This window comes from Lagenorhynchus albirostris, chromosome 9 (genome assembly GCF_949774975.1).
Source record: "Lagenorhynchus albirostris chromosome 9, mLagAlb1.1, whole genome shotgun sequence".
NCBI classification, from domain to species: Eukaryota; Metazoa; Chordata; class Mammalia; order Artiodactyla; family Delphinidae; genus Lagenorhynchus; species Lagenorhynchus albirostris.
Window position 1 is genome coordinate 97,315,440 of NC_083103.1, and position 20,417 is coordinate 97,335,856.

General features: G+C 46.7%; 1 protein-coding gene across 1 annotated transcript in view; it reads left to right on the top strand.

The window, feature by feature from the left end:
- SORL1 (sortilin related receptor 1) overlaps positions 1–19,269 on the top strand; it is a 160,701-nt gene extending 141,432 nt beyond the window's left edge. Inside the window, exons 41-48 of the mRNA XM_060160633.1 lie at positions 1,027–1,211; positions 4,446–4,565; positions 5,490–5,654; positions 6,969–7,143; positions 8,174–8,280; positions 10,847–11,039; positions 13,496–13,708; positions 15,105–19,269. Coding sequence (XP_060016616.1) covers positions 1,027–1,211; positions 4,446–4,565; positions 5,490–5,654; positions 6,969–7,143; positions 8,174–8,280; positions 10,847–11,039; positions 13,496–13,708; positions 15,105–15,172 — 1,226 coding nt within the window. The 3' untranslated portion in view covers positions 15,173–19,269. The remainder of the gene's footprint in view (positions 1–1,026; positions 1,212–4,445; positions 4,566–5,489; positions 5,655–6,968; positions 7,144–8,173; positions 8,281–10,846; positions 11,040–13,495; positions 13,709–15,104) is intronic.
- Positions 19,270–20,417: the final 1,148 nt, after the last annotated feature.

Below are 20,417 nucleotides of genomic sequence, written 5' to 3' on the forward strand. Positions count from 1 at the left end.
GCCTGAAACACACGAAGGTCTTGCTCCATGCCAGGCGTCATGCTGAGCACTTCAGAGGAATTCTCTTTTTTTGTTCCCTGCAACAGCCAGCTGGTATAAGTGCTGTCACTGTCCTCCATCTTACCAACAAGGAAATGAACTTGGAGAGTTTGAATACTTCATTCTTGCTTGTACAAGTACGAAGGGTAGAGTTGGGCCTTGAACCCAAGTCCTTCTGTTTCCAAAGGCTGTCCTCTTAGCACACCCTCCTTTTTGTTCACTGCTCTCTTAGTTTTTAATAACATTTCCCCTAATTAGAAAGGGGGCACATGTTTATTACAGAAAATTTAGAAAACGAAAAAGGTACAATCGAATTTTTAATTTCCTATCATTTCACTTCCCAGGGAAACCACTTTTACATTTTGGGTGGTTCCTAAGTTAATACTTTTCCTCCTCATTGATTTCTTTGTATCTTCTTAAATAAAATTTGAATAATACTATATGGAATTTTATATCCTGCCTTTTTCACTGAATGTAAATAACAGAATTTTCTAGTTTCATTATATATTCTTGGAAACAACCTTTAGCGGCCGCGTAATAGTTCATGGAATGCACGTGAAGCTCGTGGATGCCCATTATTTAACTGTTGCCTTGTTGCCAGGCAGTCAGATGATTATACTTCTTTTCTGCCATAACAAACGCTGTGACAGACATCCTGGCTGCACAAATTTTGGGATCCCTCTCATTTAACTGCACTGAAGGTTATGAAGGATGTCAAGTCTCACAAGGCCAAATGGCTCTCCAGGAGGGTCGTACCAATTTATATTCCCAGATAGGCAGCTTTCAAAGGGATTTTCCCATGCCCATGCAGTGTGTTGCTTGCAGTAGTCATTAATAAATCACGCCGAGTGAATCTGTAAAGTCATAAAAATTCTACAGCATGTGGGGCTCACTTAAATGGAGAGATGACATTAAAAAAAAAGGGTGTGCATATAAAGATATGTATTCCTGACTGCTGCCCCCAGCCCTTTGTCCCTGTTTCCCCAGTGGGCAACCTGACAGCTCATACAACCTACGAGATTTCTGCCTGGGCCAAGACTGACTTGGGGGACAGTCCTCTGGCATTTGAGCATGTCACGACCAGAGGAGTCCGCCCACCCGCCCCGAGCCTCAAAGCCAAGGCCGTCAATCAGACGGCGGTGGAATGCACCTGGACCGGCCCCAGGAATGTGGTAAGTCAGCCAGGATGACCCTTGCAGAGCACGGATGGACTGTCGCCTGGCACTAGGCCACAAGACACCCCCAGGGCTTCCCCCTCTGTTGCTGTTGATTTTCTTCTCACCCCAGACACAAGCTGCCCTTGTAGTCAGTTCTGGATTACCTTCCAGAGGCGCCTGACATCCTGCCTCCGCCTCCCTTTCTGCATCCTGGCCTGGCATCCAAGACGAAGAGCCCCTGCTGTTTGCTGAACAGACCTAGTTTGAGGAGGGGGCACATTCCCGAGCTGGGAGTCTCACCTAGGGATGGGTGAGAAGTCGCCTGCAGGACAATGAGTATGCACCTGAGGACCGTGCCTCAGGCTCCTCGAGCCCCTCCTCACCTATGGGATCCCCCGCCCACAGGTTGCTTTCTCTGTCCCCCCAAACATGCCCCACCCCAGTTCTTTCCAGGATGCTGGCTCTACTTGTATATAGGCCTTTTGTTTTCATGTATGCATTTTGACTCACTGGAATTAGATCTGCGCTTCTTTTTTTTTTTTTCTTTCGCGGTACGCGGGCCTCTCACTGCTGTGGCCTCTCCCGTTGCGGAGCACAGGCTCCGGACGCGCAGGCTCGGCGGCCATGGCTCACGGGCCCAGCCGCTCCGCGGCGTGTGGGATCTTCGCGGACCGGGGCACAAACCCGTGTCCCCTGCATCGGCAGGCGGACTCTCAACCACTGCGCCACCAGGGGAAGCCCTGTGCTTCCTTTTGAGCCTGGCTTTGATTTCCCGCCTTCCACAGTGTGCACCTCCTTTGCTTTCAGGTGCACTTTCGCAAGCCTCTTATCATGCCCCTCCTGCCTCTGCAGCAGGGCGTCTGCTCTCTCTTCCCTGGAATCCTTCCTGCTCCTGCTGCTGTGGAGTCAAATCCTAGCTCTTCTACTGGATCTCTTTCCCTTACCAACTCCTAAATCTTTAGAGTTGACGCCACACAGCATAATGTTTCATTAGATACTACGTATCCGATTTGATATCTTCTGTCCACTCTCATCTCCCTAAGTAGTTTGTAAGTTCTTGAAGGGAAGGATTGTTTTCTGGGTTTTCCAAATGGAAAAGCATATGGAACTAAATCTGTAATTGAGCCTTAGTGAATTCTCAGTGGCCGGTGAGGAGGAATTGGCATGAGTCTTGTCTTCTGAGGGCATCCCCAGTGTGCATCGGGGGCAGGACTGGTTCGTGGGGAAAGAACCAAGGTTTGCAAGTAATTAATTGTCTGTGAGATCAGCCGTGAAGGAGGAGGGAGAGGTAGGAGTTCACTGAGCACCCACTGTGTGCCAGGCACGATGCCCACCCTTCATCCGTGGTCTTGCACTTAATCCTCTCATCAGCTCTGTGGGGTAAATGTTCCTTCTCTACCAGTGAGGAGACCGTGGCTCAGAGGGGGTGAAGTAACTGGCCAAAGTCGAGGGTTAGTAAGCAACAGGCTGAGTTAGAGCTCAGGTCCAGCTAATTTAACAGCCCAGGCTCTTCTGTTGCTCCAGAACCTGACTCTGGGGCAGGGACAGAGATGAGAATGCCCAGAGCCCCCCCGGTCTCCATCTTACCTGGAAGTAGACCGTTATCACAGAGGGGCCTTTATCTCTGTTTAAGTACCCAACTCAGAGCCTGCCCACCTGTCACCCCCAGCTGTCTGCACAGAGTGGGGCATCGTGCACAGAACATTGGCCCGTGACTTGTTTTTAGTGTCTCACCACACGTGAACTTGGAGAAGGAGCCTAGCCCGGCCTCCTCCTGGCTGAGAGACCCCTTACACTCACGGTAGCCTTCCGAGGGTCAGGGGCTGGTGGAGTCCTCTGGACGAAGCTCTCAGCTTCCGCCCGTCTTCATCTCACTGCGGACGCTGGGGTCTCACTCAGGGCTGCCGTCAGCACCGCAAGAGCTGCCCCCATCACTGTCTGCCTGGGGCCTTCTTACACTCTGGCTCCGTCGCTCCAGGGACCCCTTTCCTGGCTCCTGGTTGAAGCCTCCACCCCATGGTGGCCATGGGCCTGTTCTCTCTGGGGGTCAGGCTTGCCTGCGCCCTGGGTCCCCCTCTGCCATCCCATCTGAGCTCTCTCCTTCCCCTGTTCCTGTTCCATTCCCGTTTGCTCATCTGAGACACACAAGTCCTTTTGCATGTCCCTGATGGGCTCCCTTCATCCCCACAGCTTCTCCAAACTTGTACGGTTTTCAAGTCCCCTTTCTTGCCTGCTCATATGCTCTTGGAGAAAATGCCCTTTGTTTCTACCTTACAAAGGAAGCTTCCTCATGCTTCCCCCATTAGAAACATGCTCTCAGCTTCCACTTTCCCCTCTATGAGGCCATCAGACTCCCACCTCCTGCTTTAAACTCCACGTGTACCAATTAGGGTTAAGAATGGGTGCATAGAACAGGAATGGAGAGTAACTGTGGCTTTCAACAGTTTATTTCCCTCCTAATTACAAGTCGGTCAGAGTTTGGAGTTCAGCCGTCTGGGAGCTCTACAGCCGCAGCACAGTTTGATCTGGGCCCCAGGCCCTGCCACCTCCAGCCTGTGGCATCACCTTGCAGTCCAGAGGGCCTCCTGGACCACATCACCCTGCATATTCCAGGCAGCGGGAGGGCAGAAGAAGGGCACCGCTCCCTGCATTTCAATGTGTCCTCACCGAGGTCCTGCCTGGAACATCTACTGACATCTTGTTGACCAGCCCTGTCACGTGGCCTCTGCCGCTTGGAGGGAGGTGTGGGTGTAGGCATGTTTCCAGGTAGCAGTTCTCACTAAGAACCAGGATTCTGCTGAGGGACGAGGGGAGGATGGGAACGTCCTAGGCAGCCAGCAGTGCCCGCCCTCCCTCCCCATGCCCCCTCCACAAGCTTGCACACTTGCTATCCCCTTCGCACCTTGGTCAACCCCTCTTTTCCCCAGTTTATTATGCAGTCTTCTAGTATAGCATCTAACCTTGCACATTTGCATCTTGTTATTGATAATTCTGTTTTTCCTCTCTGCCTGGCTCTCCTCAAAAAAGCAAGCTCTGAGGAGAGTCTGCACCGTATTTATCTTTGTAGGTGGGAAGCCACTGCCTGGCCCAGGGTGCCTTCTCTGTAAATGCTGATGAAATAGATGTTGAATGAAGAATTCTTTGTGAGCTCATTTGAAGTGGTTCCCCGGGTCTTAAATTAGGGCTTTCATGAGAGTGAGGTCACTGGCCACTGAACTGGTGTCCTTTTCTGTTCTCTCCTTTTACCAGGTTTACGGCATCTTCTATGCCACATCCTTTCTTGACCTGTATCGCAACCCCAAGAGCTTGACTACATCACAGCACAACAAAACAGTCCTTGTCAGTGGGGATGAGCAGTATTTGTTTCTGGTAAGTTTCCTGCGCCAGGAGTACAGAAGAATGTTTTATTTTTTGAGGATGTCTTAATTGCTGGCCTCCTGGCTCAGACCCAGGACCTGGGGAGCTGGAGATGTGGATTCCAGGATCCGCGTGCGATGCGTGTGCGCCTGTGCATGTATTTGTGCGAGAGAGGGGGGGTGTGAGAGAGACACACACGGGAGGATGGTTCTTTTTCACAAGCATCAGGTTTTTACTTGAAACGCAGAATGAACGGCCACTTAGCCAACTACAGCTCCCTTGTGCAGGATTGAGAACTTGGAGAATGGGTCACAGGAATAAATAAAAGCTTTTGTCAGATTCCACTTCTAGGAATTTAGCTTACATGCTTTTACATGTGTGCCAAGATATTTAGAGAAACATGTTTGGTATACTGTTGCTTGTGAAAACAAAAGATTTGGAACAAAGGTCTATCAAGAGAAGACTGGTTAAAAGGGTTGTTGCTTATCTTTGTGATGGAGTATAGTGCAACCATCCAACACAAATACAACAAACTCCAAATGTACTGATCTGGACAAATCTCCATGCTGTATTATTAAGTAAAAGAAGCGAAGAGCATAATAATATGTGTAATGTTTTTGCATTTGTGTAAAAAAAATTAAGAACAGTAGGCTACACATATACATGCATGCATAAGTACACACATATATAAGTACATATCTCTACACACGTACCCGTATATCTGGGCTTATATTTGTGTAGGACATTTCTGGAAGGAAGCACATAAAATCACTACTAGTACTACCTCTGGGAAAACGGATTAAAGATCTGGGGTAGGTGGGGAATTATTCTACATCTTTTTGTATGCATTGAATTTTAATTGTATCCATATGTCACTATTTTGTTGAAACAGTGGTTTGGTGACAACTGCATGAGTTCGAATGGTGTTTGTTTCAGGTCCGGGTGGTGGTGCCCTACCAGGGGCCGTCCTCTGACTACGTCGTGGTGAGGATGATCCCAGATAGCAGGCTTCCTCCCCGTCACCTGCACGTGGTTCATACAGGCAAAACCTCCGCTGTCATCAAGTGGGAATCCCCATACGATTCTCCTGACCAGGACCTGGTGAGGGGACGCATGGTCTGGTTCGGGGGCGGGTGGGTCCTGTAATGGGGCAAGAAACCTAGTCCTGGGGCTTGGAGCTCAGCAGGAGGTCTCCCCCTATTTCTGCCTGGTCAAAGACGGGGTCCTTAAGGTGCCTCTTCTTCATTGTCACATCGCCAGTATTCCTGGCTACCATACTGGTTTGTCCCTCCTTCTCTGCTTTCTCTGCCTTCACTAACAAATCTAAATCTAGCCCACTGCCTGTTTTTCTAAATAAAGTTTTATTAGAACCAAGTTATACCCATTCGTTTACACATTATCTAGAGCTGCTTTTATGCTACAAACAAGAGAGATGAGTAATTGTGGTAGAGACCATCTATTCTTCAAGGCCTAAGATATTTGCTCTCTGAACCTTTACAAAAAAGTTTGCTGGCCCATGCCCTAAGAGAAGAGGCATTGATTCTAGAAAAAACCTCCCATTTTCCCTTGCCCAGGCTGCTCTGACCTCCATGCCCTCTGCCCTTCCTGCCGTCCCAGGGGTGGGTGGTTTTAAATGCTTGGTCACAAAGACTCCTCTGGACTCTCAGCTTCTTCCTGTTGATTGAGTTCCCTGTGCTTACTACCTGTCCTTTTACTTTCTCCCTGTCCCCATAGATGTAAGAAGCAACCTGGGAGAAAGTAAATGGGTTTTTTTGTCTCTTAGAGCTGGGATTGAACACTTTCATTCATTGTTCCCCTCTGACGACATCCCGACACTATGGCAGTGGAGATAGAGAATTTGAACACTGAACTGGTTTTTTTTTTTTTTTTTTTTTGCGGTACGCGGGCCTCTCACTGTTGTGGCCTCTCCCGTTGCGGAGCACAGGCTCCGGACGCACAGGCTCAGTGGCCATGGCTCACGGGCCGAGCCGCTCCGCGGCATGTGGGATCCTTCCGGGCCGGGGCACGAACCCGCGTCCCCTGCATCGGCAGGCGGACTCTCAACCACTGCGCCACCAGGGAAGCCCTGAACTGGGGTTTTTCTTGCATGTTCCAACCTACCTCCTGCTGCCATCACAAATGTGGTTTTCCCTAGAGTTGTTTTTTTGGGGTTAGGTGGGGTAGGTGGATCAAACTGACAATTCTCTGTACAAATCTGGGAGTGAATACTTGTTATAAGGTTGGGACATGACTACCCCAGAGGCTTTCCAAAGAACAGACATTGGGGCTCAAAATATTGTTGCTGGGGGTCACAACCACTGACATACTTATGTTACATGGGCCACCATTGAACTACAAAGAGTAAAACAACTCCAGGTTCCTGATTACCATTAAAATGTCTTTTTCTTGTCCTAGCTATATGCAGTTGCAGTTAAAGATCTCATAAGGAAGAGTGACCGGAGCTACAAGGTGAAATCCCGCAATAGTACCGTGGAATACACCCTTAGCAAGTTGGAGCCTGGAGGGAAATACCATGTGATCATCCAGCTGGGGAACATGAGCAAGGACTCCAGTATCAAAATTACCACAGGTGAGCAGACGAGCGATTGGCGGCCCCCCTCACACAGCAAGGCACTCCCAGTGCCGCTAAAACGCCTCTAGGCATGGGATTTCTTTTTTTCCTTTTTTATTTTTTAGTTTTTTGAAGACATAGGATTTCTATCAGTAATTGCACAGGAAGTGCGAAGACGACCCGCAGTGTCCACGCTGGGGCAGAGCCGTGCAGGGGTCCCAGTATCTGGGCTGCAGGGTGGTGGCCAGGGTGCTGTGGGCTGGGGAATGGCTGTCGTTTTCCATATTCTCCATCTCCTCTAGTCTCCCCTCCCCTAGCTGGTTTTGACATTTCCAAGAGAGTTAGGAAATAAAACTGAACATTGGCCACTTAAAGCCAAGCTTTGCATCTGGGCACCTGGACTGAGGTCATTGTGGTTCCTTGGGGCGACATCATGTGCAGAAATGGACGGAGACCAGTAACTGGGCAGCAGATTAAAGGGGGATTTGCTGCCAGCTCCAGGCTGGCTCAGCTGTCAGGCTCAAGTTCAGAGAGCAAGTAATAAGCTCAGTTACTCGGACAGCAGCAGGCGATATCAGGAGTGTCAGTAACGGAGGTCGGCAGTGTGAACCGTGGGCCTGGGCCATACTCGGTGGTCATTCTAGGGCTCTGTCTTCAGACCGAGCTCCCTAGGCCCTCACTGACCTCTAAGGCCTCTGGCATTTGGAGCACGAAAGTAGACTGGAACCAGAGCAGAAGTCCAGGTAAACTTTGAACATGGTTCCCTCCCACCCCATCCCTTCCTCCCCCTACCCCGTTTGTTTTTGGCCATCCTTGAGTCTAGATAATGTCCAGATATCTTGGCTAAAGGTATTATAACAACAAAAGAGATGCCAGTTAAAGAGTGTCTACCATGTGCTAGGCTGTATACTAAGCGGTAATGTGTATTATTCCTTCCTTAACCTATCACTTCAAGATTAGCATTATTTAATCAACCTTTGACAGACAAGAAAACGGAGACTCAGATGTTGAGCTACTAACCGCATCCTACTTCACCTTTAATTTTCAGTTTCATTATCAGCACCTGATGCCTTAAAAATCATAACAGAAAATGACCATGTTCTTCTGTTTTGGAAAAGCCTAGCTTTGAAGGAAAAGCATTTTAATGAAAGCAGGGTAAGTTCCTCCCTCCTTCTCAGTGACTTTGGAAATCTAATTGAAATGCCATTTTAGAGATGAGCTCGTTAACAGCATGCTGGCATAGATAGAGTAAAAAGAAAGAATAGGGCAGGGGAGTGAACTTGAGAATTAAAGGACCATTTTCTGTAGGATTGCTAATTAGTGAAATGTTTATACTGCCCATTAAAGATGTGAATCTCTGCACTAAGCACTTTTCAATCCTGAAATTGTCATCCCCTGAAAGATAGGGAAACGGGCTGGAGTCCTCACTGTGCTTCCTGAGGCTGGACAGGGGTTCAGCATCAGAACCCAGGGCCCCCTCTTTCCCAAACAGTCTGAGGGCGGGGCTATGGCTTTAGTACTGGGGAACTGAGCTGCACTGCCAACCTGGAATCTTACCAGTTTCTTTCCAGTGAGCAGGAAGTGCTTGAAGATAGTCTTTTGACATATGAAAAACACCTTGTTTCATTTTGTTTTTAGCAGACCAATTACTGAACTCACAGCAGGAGATAGGAGGAGGAGGAGGAGAGTGGCACCTGGGAATAGATTTGCCATCCAAGGGTGGACAGATTCTCCAGTGGAGCTGGGTTGGCCCCATTGTCAGCAAAGCATGAGCTAAATAGATACACAGTAAATCAACCATGGCTACCTCGGGGTAGAGCGTTGGCAGAGAGCCCTCCAGTTCTAAATCGTCACAGTGTAATGCCAGAAGGATCAAAATTGGAAAATTCTCACAACTGTGACATATAAATGGTTAATGTATTTAAGTGTAAAGAGAGCTTTCAAATCAATTCAAAACAGAAACACATTGACCCTTGAAAAACGCAGATTTGAATTGTGCAGGTCCACTTATATGTGGAACCTACAGTACCACACCATCTGTGGTTGGTTGAATGCAAGGATGCAGACCGAGGATACAGAGGGTCCACTCTAAGTTATTCTCGGATGTTTGACTGCTCAGAGAGTCAGGGCCCCAACCCCTACATTGTTCAGGGGTCAACTGTGTTATAATTTTGAATAAGGAACAGGTAGCAAGGTAAAAATGTTCAAGCAGCAGTGAGCAAAAGAAAATAAAGTTTCAGCTTCACTAGTAATCTAAACAGCACAGATACAGCACTTTCACATTAAATTGGCAAAAGTTTTGGGGGAGGGTAGTACCAACATGAGTCATAGCTGGGGAGAGGAGTGCTCTGGGAATATGAACGGGTTCAACCTTCTGTAAGGCACTTTGGCAATAGGTATCAGAAACATTGAAAGTGTTACATCGTTTGATCCAGCAATTCTAGGATTTTACTCTAAGGAAACAGTGTGCATAAAGAACTTGATTTATGACAGTAAGAAAGAGAACACACCCTAGATGCCCACTAGAAGAGGGTTGGTCAAGTCAGTTATGGGTGGCTGATGTTGGTATCATTTACATTTTTTTTCTTTATCCCCTTACGTATTTTGCAAATGTCCTACACCACATATATATTAGAAAATAATAAATGCTAGTTAGTAGTCTATAAAAAAGAAGGCAGGAGTAGGACTCCAGGCAGGTGCTGTAGGGAGACCCAGTCGGGCAGCCAATTGTCATCAGCGTGGCAGGAGCCCAGCTTCGTAAAGGTTGGGCTTGCAGTCAGTATTCCATTCCCAGTGCAGGGTTCCAGCATAAGCTTAATGTGTCCTTATTCCTTCCTCCTGACTTAGAGTTCAAAGAAGAGGCAGGTCATCAGAATGAGAACCAGGAGACTATGATTATGCAGTGGGGCCCAATATGTGGGTAGAAATAAGATGGGAGGGGTTCTGTGGTGGGGGGAGGTGCTGGTAGCTATGACACTGGAAGACTTGGAGATCAACCGGGAAGTCTGGGAGTCAATCCTGATCCCAGCCAGCATGCTGGGTTCGGGCTGTTCCAAGAGGGATTTTTCCAGCATAGGAGTCCAAGACTCTCCCCGAGCCAGTCTAAGTAGGATGCTTATTTCACACTCCCCCAGTGAACAGAGGCTGAGCTGCTGCAGTGCTGCCTAGTTCAAGGCCAGGCTTGTCTGGGGCTGAGATCAGCTTGGATGAGCTAGAAAGCCCGGAGATAGGAAGTGAGCTGCAAGCCAGCAATGGAGTTTGTATAGGCTGTTCTAAGGAGAAATGTCTTGCTTTTATTTTTTACCCCATGCCTGGAGTCCACTGCAACTTGGATTTATTATTGGTCCATCTCCTTTCAATGACCTGTTGCTATGTTGTCTGGATTCTTTGTTTCATTTAATATTCCTTGAGATAAGTGGATTGCTGACCAGAACTTTGAATTCTGTACTGGAGTATTTGTTAAGATGGCTTTTGTTAGGTCTGTGCTTTTCATTTCTGCTATGTGGCTCAGAAGTGGGTAGTTAGATGTTGGGGATGAGAATGTTCCCATTTTCTGAATCTAATATCTCAGTGCTATGTAAAAAGAACTGGTACGAAACACACACTGCTTTAGCATCTATAAATGTCTGCAATAAGGAGCTCACAGAGTTGGAACCAGTAGTAGCAGCTGTTAGATTCCTTATTTAACTTGCTGAGCAATCCCTCCTGTGTTTGTTTTCAGGGCTATGAGATACACATGTTTGATAGTGCCATGAATATCACAGCTTACCTTGGGAATACTACTGACAATTTCTTTAAAATCTCCAACCTGAAGTTGGGTCATAATTATACTTTCACTGTCCAAGCACGATGCCTTTTTGGCAGCCAGATTTGTGGGGAGCCTGCTGTCCTGCTCTATGATGAGTTGGGATCTGGTAAGTTGCTGTTGTTGCCCATTTCCATCTTCAATTCCGAGGAAATATATCAAGGATGTAGCATGGCTTGATAAACATGTGTCCTTCTAAAACGCATTTAAAATATTCTTGCAGCTCAAAGGAAAATCATTTATGCATCAGTTTAATCAGATACTGATATATTTAAAAAATACTTCCTGGGCTTCCCTGGTGGCGCAATGGTTGAGAGTCCGCCTGCCGATGCAGGGGACACGGGTTCGTGCCCCGGTCCGGGAGGATCCCACATTCCGCGGAGCGGCTGGGCCCGTGAGCCATGGCCGCTGAGCCTGCACGTCCGGAGCCTGTGCTCGGCAACGGGAGAGGGCACAGCAGTGAGAAGCCTGTGTACCGCAAAAAAAAAAAAAAAAAAAAAGCTTCCTGAGTCAGGCATGGTGTGAGGAGCTGGGATTATAAGGTGACCATATTCTGAATGTAAAGCAGAAGAAAGGGAGGTTTTGTTGAAAAAGGAAATTCTGCTTGGGAAGCACTCGCTTAATGAGTTTTGTTTTTATTCTGTGGAAGACTGTTCAGAGCTGCTAATATGCTACTATTCCCTAGGATTCTGCAAGTCAGTAGATTATCTCATCACAGATTCCCTGATTTCTCAGCCTCTTCATCTTCACCATCAGCCTCAGATCAAAGCCTGAAGTTGACCTGGGGTCTCTGTCTTCTGGACACACACAGACAGCAGTGTCGGGCCATGCTGATGGCAGGGGAGAGGAACCTTCCATTTGCATGGAAATTCTGCTCAGATTGTAATAGCTTAGCCAGGATTTCAACAAATGTTTTGCCACTGGCCTTTGTAGTTCCATTTATTCCCAGCCAAGAACTGACCAGTGCTTAAGCTCAGAATCTTATGTTAGACTTGTTATTTGTTCCATCACGCTTCCCGGCGTGGCTTCTGGGGGAATCCTTTATCCTTGGCACCTCCCTAAAAGAGGGAAACCTTGCACACCACATCCCTTGGAGAACTGTCGCATGTTTGAGGTTCTGAGAAGTTTCTACAGGAAACAAACAACCAAACTCTTGTTGTCCTAGTGTTTTTTAAATAGAGTCTCCTTTTTAAGTAAAACCTATTAGCAACCTGTGAAATAGACTTTGGGGAAAACTGCTGTGAGGACATCTGCCAGCTACCTTTGTAAACCAAGACTGTCAGCTGGGAGAATCTCTCAGGTAGACCTCTCGGGCCACGTCCTGCCCCTTGATGTGCACGTCCCCTCGGAGGCGGGGTGAGGACAGGAGCTCACTCATTCCTGCCGCCTCCACCGTGCTGGCTTCCTCTTAACTGCTCCAGCCCAGAGCTTTCCCCCAATTTTCCACTTCACAGCTGGGATTAGGTTGGGACGCGTGAACTGAGATTTGGGAGAGTTTTTTCCAGTAAGTCGATAGTGCAAGAAATTAACGACGTGGCTATTGAGTTGTTAGATCAGACTCGCAGGAAATGGCTGCTCTCTGGCCCGTTTTTACGAGGACCTATTGGGATGAAGCCCTGGGCAGCTCCTGAGCTCTCTCCACAAGGCAAAGCCCTGGCCTGCATCACCTCGCCCTGCACCAGGGAACAACCTCAAGCCTGATGAAGCTCCTCATGGAGACCGAGGAAGTCCACTTTGCTTCCTTAGCTAAAACTGACGCCTGCAAGCCATGTTCCTGCCTCAGGTTCAGACTTTCCCCAGGATTTATGACATAAAAATCTACCCCTTCCAGGAAGGCTGGCTCTAACCCCACAGGGAGATGGCTTTGCCCCAGAGCCCTGTTGCTACAGCTTTGTCAGTACCTCATGATAAAGCTAATATTTGTTTAAAACAGTGGGAAGGGAGCATCACTGTTAGGTTATAGACACCCAGATGGCTTTGCAAAGAACTTTTACAAAATGTTAAATGTATATGGAAAGATTTTCTCTCTCTCTCTCTTATTTAAGTTAAAAAACCTCATAAAACTTCATGAGCTGTTAAGTCAGTATTGCAGTAAAGGAATCTCATTTGTATCACTTAATGGAGCTTCAGGTAATTGCAGTTCAGAGTGACTTTGGTGCCAAGTAGGGGGAAATAATTGCAATCTCGTTAATTAGTGGTCTGATTTCACATCCTCTTATGTAAGGCAAGCGAGCGGTCTTAAGTAATAACGCTAATGAAATCAGTGTTGGTACCCCAACAAAGGTCTCCCTTCCAAGAGATTATCTAAATAACCAACGAGGCCGTGATTAGGAGCCTAATGTAATTACCGTATTTGCATGCACAAGGCCTGTCCTCCATCACTCATGGCAAGGAGTCGGGAAACATTCAGGCGTCACGTGCGGGAACGTGCCATACCGGGCAGGCGGCTCGGGGAGGTGTTGCGAGCTCTCAGCGTTCCGGGGTGGGTGGGGCAGTGAGGGGTTGCCCAGTCTGTTCTCCCGCCCTTACGTGGGAGGCTCACGGGTTGGCCTCTTGCCTTGGCAGGTGGCGATGCCTCAACGATCCAGGCCGCCAGATCTACCGACGTTGCTGCCGTGGTGGTGCCCATCCTGTTCCTGATACTGCTGAGCCTGGGCGTCGGGTTCGCCATCCTGTACATGAAGCATCGGAGGCTGCAGAGCAGCTTCACCGCTTTTGCCAACAGCCACTACAGCTCCAGGCTGGGCTCGGCCGTCTTCTCCTCGGGGGATGACCTGGGTGAGTGCGTCAGGGCACAGGGTTCTTCTTCCCAGGGCAGACCCCACAAAGCCAGGGGCTTGCTGAGGAAACGCCCGCCTCGAGCTCATCTTTTGACGCTAGCAGAGCGCTTTACTAACCAGTGATCCTACTGCTTTGGGTTGAATCAGTTGGAGCCCTTTGCTTTGAAGTTGCTCCTAAATTAAAATACCAGTATTCTCTTAAATAGTGTGCCCGAGACAGGGAGTTCTGTGAAAGAACAGATAGGAGCTTGCCCTTTACAGGAAGGATGGGCAGACCCTGGGCTTTGGGTATTCCCAAAGTATTGGCAAATTCTTAAGAATTTCCGACCCCTCTCATCCTTCACAGACCTGGAGGCCTGACGTCTCTGGAGTTGTTAGTCTAGACAAAAAGCCACGCTTTCCCCATCGGCTTCCGTCCAAAGAAGCCCTTCCCATCTTACTGTTTCTCTTTCTGATGGCTAGCACAACCTCACTGGCCATTCTTCTTTTACGTATTATGGCATGGCGAAGAGAGGGAGATGTTCCTTTTATAAACGTCTGTGTGCTCAAATTCCTAAATGCTAATTGAGCAAGTAGGCCACTTAATACATGTAATCAAATAGGTGTGTTTTGGGGCCTTCGCCAAACTCGGGCTTGTCCAAACTCAGACTGCTGAATGGGAGTTTACATATTTATTTTCTTCTGTCAACCAGTTACAGTTTTGTTTATGCAGACATTTACGTGTTCCCTGCTCACTGATCATTCGTTATTGAGTCTTCTCCCTTCTCAGTTTCCTTTCTTGTTTCATCACAGGCGCTTGGACTGCCTTGCGTGAATAGGGTGGGTTCTTTAGTGGGTTCTTTGCTTCTGTTACTGGGGGCAAGAGGAATCCACCCATCACGGGGCCGTGCTGTGATCACTGAAAGCAGATCAGCACTTAGTTGCTCGGGGTGGTACCAGGGCCCACGAGGGGACAACCATGAGTCTGGCTAAATGCTTAAACCCCTCTAAGGTCCTTTTCTTCATGAACAGTGTGGGTTCAAAGGAGAAAACAGACAATGACGTTCACTGTGCTAGCATAGGGTGTGGACAACTCAAATCGGGGCACCTAAGCTACCCGTTGGACTTTGGGGTAGGGAATAAGATCCTCCCTCGTCAAAGATTTACTTTTCTTATTTGGTTAATTTCAAGTACCATGAAAATAAGCTTGGCCACCCGTTGATGGGGAACAGGTGACCCAAGAGTGTCAGAGAGAAGATGGGCTGGGTTTCAGCATCGATTCTTGTGCCTGGCTGGCTCTGCTGCTGACTTTTCCAGCTGGGGCTTGTGCTGTAGGGATGGAGGGTCAGTGGTGGGGTGTGGGGTTGGGCGGAAGTGCCCCGGAACTCACCAAGGACTGACTGTCTTGCCTTTAGGGGAGGACGATGAAGATGCTCCGATGATAACTGGATTTTCCGACGACGTCCCCATGGTGATAGCCTAAAAGAGCTTTCCTCACTAGAAACCAAATGGTGTAAATATTTTATTTGATAAAGATAGTTGATGGTTTATTTTAAAAGATGCACTTTGAGTTGCAATATGTTATTTTTATATGGGCCAAAAAAAAAACAACAAAAAAAACAACAAAAAAAAGGAGGAAAGAAAGGAATGAATAAACTTTGTCGTAATCAACTGTGAACTTCAAACCAGGTTGATTTTAGTAACCAAATTGCTTTGATTTGATATTAGTGTAGTCTTACAGGGCTGTGCTTACTGGGCATGCTTTTTAAGTCTGTGAGATAATTTTGGTTCAGTAAATTGGCCATTCTTTTTATTTTTCTAAGACACAGAAATGTATTTAATAAAAACTTCGAGAGTGACGGGTAGAATCCCTCCTCCTCGAAAGTATGCTCAAATTAAAATTTTTTTTTGCATTTAGTTTCTATGAAAGTGTTTGGGCGTATGACGGGGGAAGGTTCTTTTGTGTTATTTTGTTAATTTATTGGAACTCTGTATAGGGCAAGGCTTTAGTGGTCATCTGACACCACACATGTTATGAGCCCCTCGCCTATAGGGTTGAGGCGTGGGGAACAGAAGCAGTTTTGTTTCCATTCCAGAAACAATCCATTTTTATTCACTCGTGTGTCACACGACGGTGTTTGACAGAAGAGCATATTGAATCATTGCTCCATTTCAGTTAAACAGAGATGCAGCTTGGGAAGCCCTGCAAGCAACAGCTTCCTCTCTCATATAAATGGATAGATTCTTACTGTACACACCTCTGTACAAGATGTAGCTTTGAAAGCTACAAAATGATAACACTGCTTTATTATACACTGGTGTCATTGTCATTGCAAAACATTGCTCTGGTTGTGGGAGAGAGTTCTAGATTTGTGCCATGATAGCTACACTGGCAGATATAGTACCTAATTTTTCCTCTTGGGATTTTTTGTTTCGTTTTGTTTTTACTTACCGCTGAAGAATGTCAAATGTAAAGTTTTGTATTTGTGTTGAGTTGGCCGCTTACTGTCCTTAAAAATCCGTACTGATATATGCAGTCATTTTGAATTGGGTCAGTGCCTTCTCTTTTCTTCTCTTCTACCACCTGCCTCACCTGTACCCCTGCCCAGTTTAAAGAGAAAATGCTCTTCACTCTTACAGAGAGACAGGAGATGTGTGAATTTGAGACCATTCGATCCAGTTCATGGTAGTGGCAACGCTAGAGTTGATATGCTCTGTAAAATAAGCTGGGCTGTATCCTTCTGCCTTTCAATGCCTCCCCTGTATTCAAACCGTGGCCACTTGGCAGGTGTGTGAAATCCACTGGGGACTGGTGCCCACTCTTGAGACCTAGTGTTGTTAGCAGCAGTGTCTAGCATTGTTGTGACGCCTATCGTATGCACCTCACTGCAGAACTTCTTCCTGAACGAGAAGCAGTGAGCTCTAGGGATATTCCAGAGTCATGCTTCTGCACATGTGTCCCTCACCTGCAAGCTTTGTCAAAACCCCGTCTCCTCTTAGATGCAATGCATCACCTTCTCACAAGTATTTGCTTCCTTTTAACCAGAAGTATCATTCTTCGCTGATAACATAGTTTTGTTCTACCTGGGGAGTGTTTGGGAAACAAAGAGCCAATTAAAGTTTTTTTAGTTAAAACATTTTATTTGTGTATATATATATTCTGCTTGAGGAGTATTTTCAATTGTAGACGTTTAGTATGTCGTGAGTGGTGGTAAATGACAAGCCTTCTTCCAGCATGTTTTTCTTCTATCTCTTTCCTGTGTTATGTTTTTAAAGACTGGAATTTCTTTGGCTTTATCTTGTCTTACCATGGAGTTTCATTCAAAACTCCGAGCCCTACCACCTCCCCTTTTTATAAATAAGCACTTTAAGTAACTGAAAGATGAATGATCTGGTGGGAGGCAAGTCATTTAATCGAACCACTAGAAAGTCTATTTTCGTCTTTTCTTTTTCTGCCAACTTTTTGGTGGCATTTGTGAAAGCTGATATCAAAGGCTCTGAGACTTTATATTCAGTTTTTCCATAGGCAAAAGCCTTTCTACAGAGCACATGTCTCCAGTTGGCAACTTGAGATATTTCTGAGCTTCCGAGTCTTATTCCCAGTGCCTGCCAATGCTTAGTGCGCTGTACTGTATAGACTGGCCATCACCCCTCTCCTTGGAAAATGCTACTGGGCTGTTGGAGAAAAAGCAGCCTTTTAGGGCTAGAGTATTTTATATAAACAGAAGAGCTAAGTTCCCGAAGACTAAGCTAGATAGATGGAGCTATGTGGAAATTGTCTATTTTTATGAACTTTTGAAGCACGCACTCTCACCTCCCTCTGCATGGCTTTGTGAGGTTTGATGTATATACGCCGTCTGCAAGAGTCCCAAGGTGGGAGTGACAAGAGCAAATGAGAACAGAAAACTCCGTGGAGACTTTGAAGGTGACCAGATAATTGTCTTCACTGTGACCAGTTGGAGCCTTTGAAGAAGGGGCTTTTGTACCTCATTGGAGATCCTACCTCCAGAGTTCACACTGTATAGGGAAAGGGCTTTATTTTCTTCCAGGATGCATTAGAATTTCAGAAGCCCACATTCATGTGGTCGGCGGACCATGAGTGGACCACTACAGTTTGGCGGGCGGGGGATTGTGTATAAATCTCCTCTGGAAGTTGGTTTTGCCCCTTGATGGATTGAATGGCCCTCAAGCCTTATGAGATGTGGGTCCGTGTGGATAAAATAACAGAGAATAGAGTTCTGCAGAGGAATCCAGGGAGAGGCCATGCCTATGCAGACCCTTTTCCAGACAGGTGAGACGCTCCCGTGACTTCTGGCTGGCCCTGGCAAGCTGGGTAAATAGTTACGAAGCTGGGTAACTGGTTGAAACTTCTGACTTTTGGAAGAGGGGTTCCTGGGGTTCCATCTCTGGTAGTTTCACTGGGGATATTTGTGGGGGACAGATGTGCGACACACAGCTACATGTTCTCTCTGCCCAACACGTGTGACCCACTACATGCAGCTCTCCAACAATTTAAGGAACTTCTCAGACCAGTGGACATTTTTGGGCAGGGGGACTGGACAGTCCTGCCTTCAAATATTCGCCTAGTGGTAACTCTCCATCTAGTGAGGTCATGTTCTCGGTACTTCCTTAAGGGCAGAAACCCCATCCTGTCGGGTTTGGTTGGTCGCTTTCCCACTAAGAATGTCACAGTGAATCCCTGAGACATTTCTCTTCCTTGCGGAGAATTGGGGGTCCCTCAAAGAAAGGATCCAGGGAAGTCAGCAAACCCCATACCACTTCCATATTGATTTTAGGGATTGACTCCAAAATGCTGTGCAGAATCTTCACTCGTGTTGATATTGTATCTTGACGTTCCTATTGCATTATTTTTCTTAAAGGAAGCGTGTGCTGCCTGTCAGGTACAATTTTTATGTAATAAAAGCCAGTGCATTACGTTTATGTAGACTACTTTTTATGCAAGACTGAGGTATGGAGCAGATAACGAGAGATTATGTGTGCTGTTGGGTACACAGATGGCAAGCATGTTTTCGGAAGGGGTACCCCCAGCAAACGTGGGTTGAGGGAGGATGGGTCGTGTATATGTTTCTGCCCACTAATTTTGAGCAGCCATATTTTGAATTAAATCATCGGAGCCAAGTAACCCAAGAACGGTATTAGTTTCATGTGTAATAGCTCAAATGGGACAAGTACGAACGCTGGAATGGAACATTATTCTCTGATATTCCATGTCATTTCTCAATGAAAGGCTCTTGTTGTGAATTATTAGAACCTACAGGCAAAAATCAAAAGTATTTGCAGCAAAATAAAGGCCTACTCTGCTCTTAAAGTGAAACACTGTATACTTGCTTCTCTCCAAAGTGAAATTAGGTATTTATCATTTCAGTTGCCTCGATAAGTTTCCACATCACTGGTTTATGCTGAAGATTTTACTATATTGTCTCACAGTTTCAAATCATTTTTGTCTCAATGTCAACTTTTTTCACTGAATAAAAATTTAACTGGGTCAAGAAAACACCTCTTTGAATATCCAGTCTCTACGCGTGTCTCGAGTTCTTTGGAGTGCAATAAAGATGGTTCATACAGTCTCGGAACACCATTTGATTTGTCTGTTTTAAAGGCATGTTTATTTCATCGAGAAGAGAACACTAAGACCTGGAATAATTTTGTTATTAACAAGCTGGTCTCAGATGGTGGATCACGATGTCTACTCGTGTTGGCTGAGGAGAAGGGAGACATGGTGGCTGTGTTGAAGTAAATAAAATTATTCTGCCAGGACGACAACTAAGTGGCTCCCTTAAAGCTGTAACTACCTTTGCTAAGAGACAATTTGCTAAGAAGGCAATTTTCAAATCTGAGAGAAGAAAGCACGGCGGTATGATGAGGCTTCTGGAGGTGATGAAGTCTATGAGGGTTGCCACACCTGCCTCTGATCAGTGATGAAAGGCAGGTGGACCGACAAAGTCAGGACTGGAGAGTACGGAACGGGTGGGAGAGGGTGCTTTGGTGTGACATCTTCTGGGATGTTGCTTTTGTTTAACTATTGAGCCAGAATCAATCTCTGAAGTTTTATCATCCCATTTGGTAGATGAGGAAAAAGGCTCAGAGAAGTTAAGTAATTTGCTTAAGGGAAACCAGGAAGTAAATGGCAAAACCAGCCTTCAATAGAACAGTGCCCCTGTTCTGTATCACTGTGCCACCCTGCCTCCTGTCACCATTCAGTGTCAGAGTGAACACCCTCAATCCAGCGCCTTGCGCCCAGAAGAATCCCAAGGGGATACCTACCATCCGGTTATGGCCTAGCCCTTAGGTTCCAGGCTTAGATAGAGGGTTTTGTCGACATACGATAGAGAGTCATCTCTCGATGGCAAACGCACCTTAACCAAGCTCCCGAGACTGATATGCAGCAAGATGACACCCATTTATTAATTCACCTCAGGAAATCACCCTGTCTCTTAGCAGGTTAATGTGGCCAGTACATTCTCCCCGTGTCAGGAGCTCTACCTAAGAAGCCAGTTAGACGAGAAGGTTGCTTGTTGAGCTAGGGGTCTGGGCGTGAATAGTGGTCGCCCAATAAATACTGAACGGATAACGAGTGCTGGACGTTCCGCTAGAAGAAGAATCTACTCCATACAAACTTAGTATTTGAAACCTTTAGGATATAGATACTCCCTGTATCCATTTCTATTTAAGAAGGCCTTGCCAGTGGGACCTTAATCCTTGAAGTC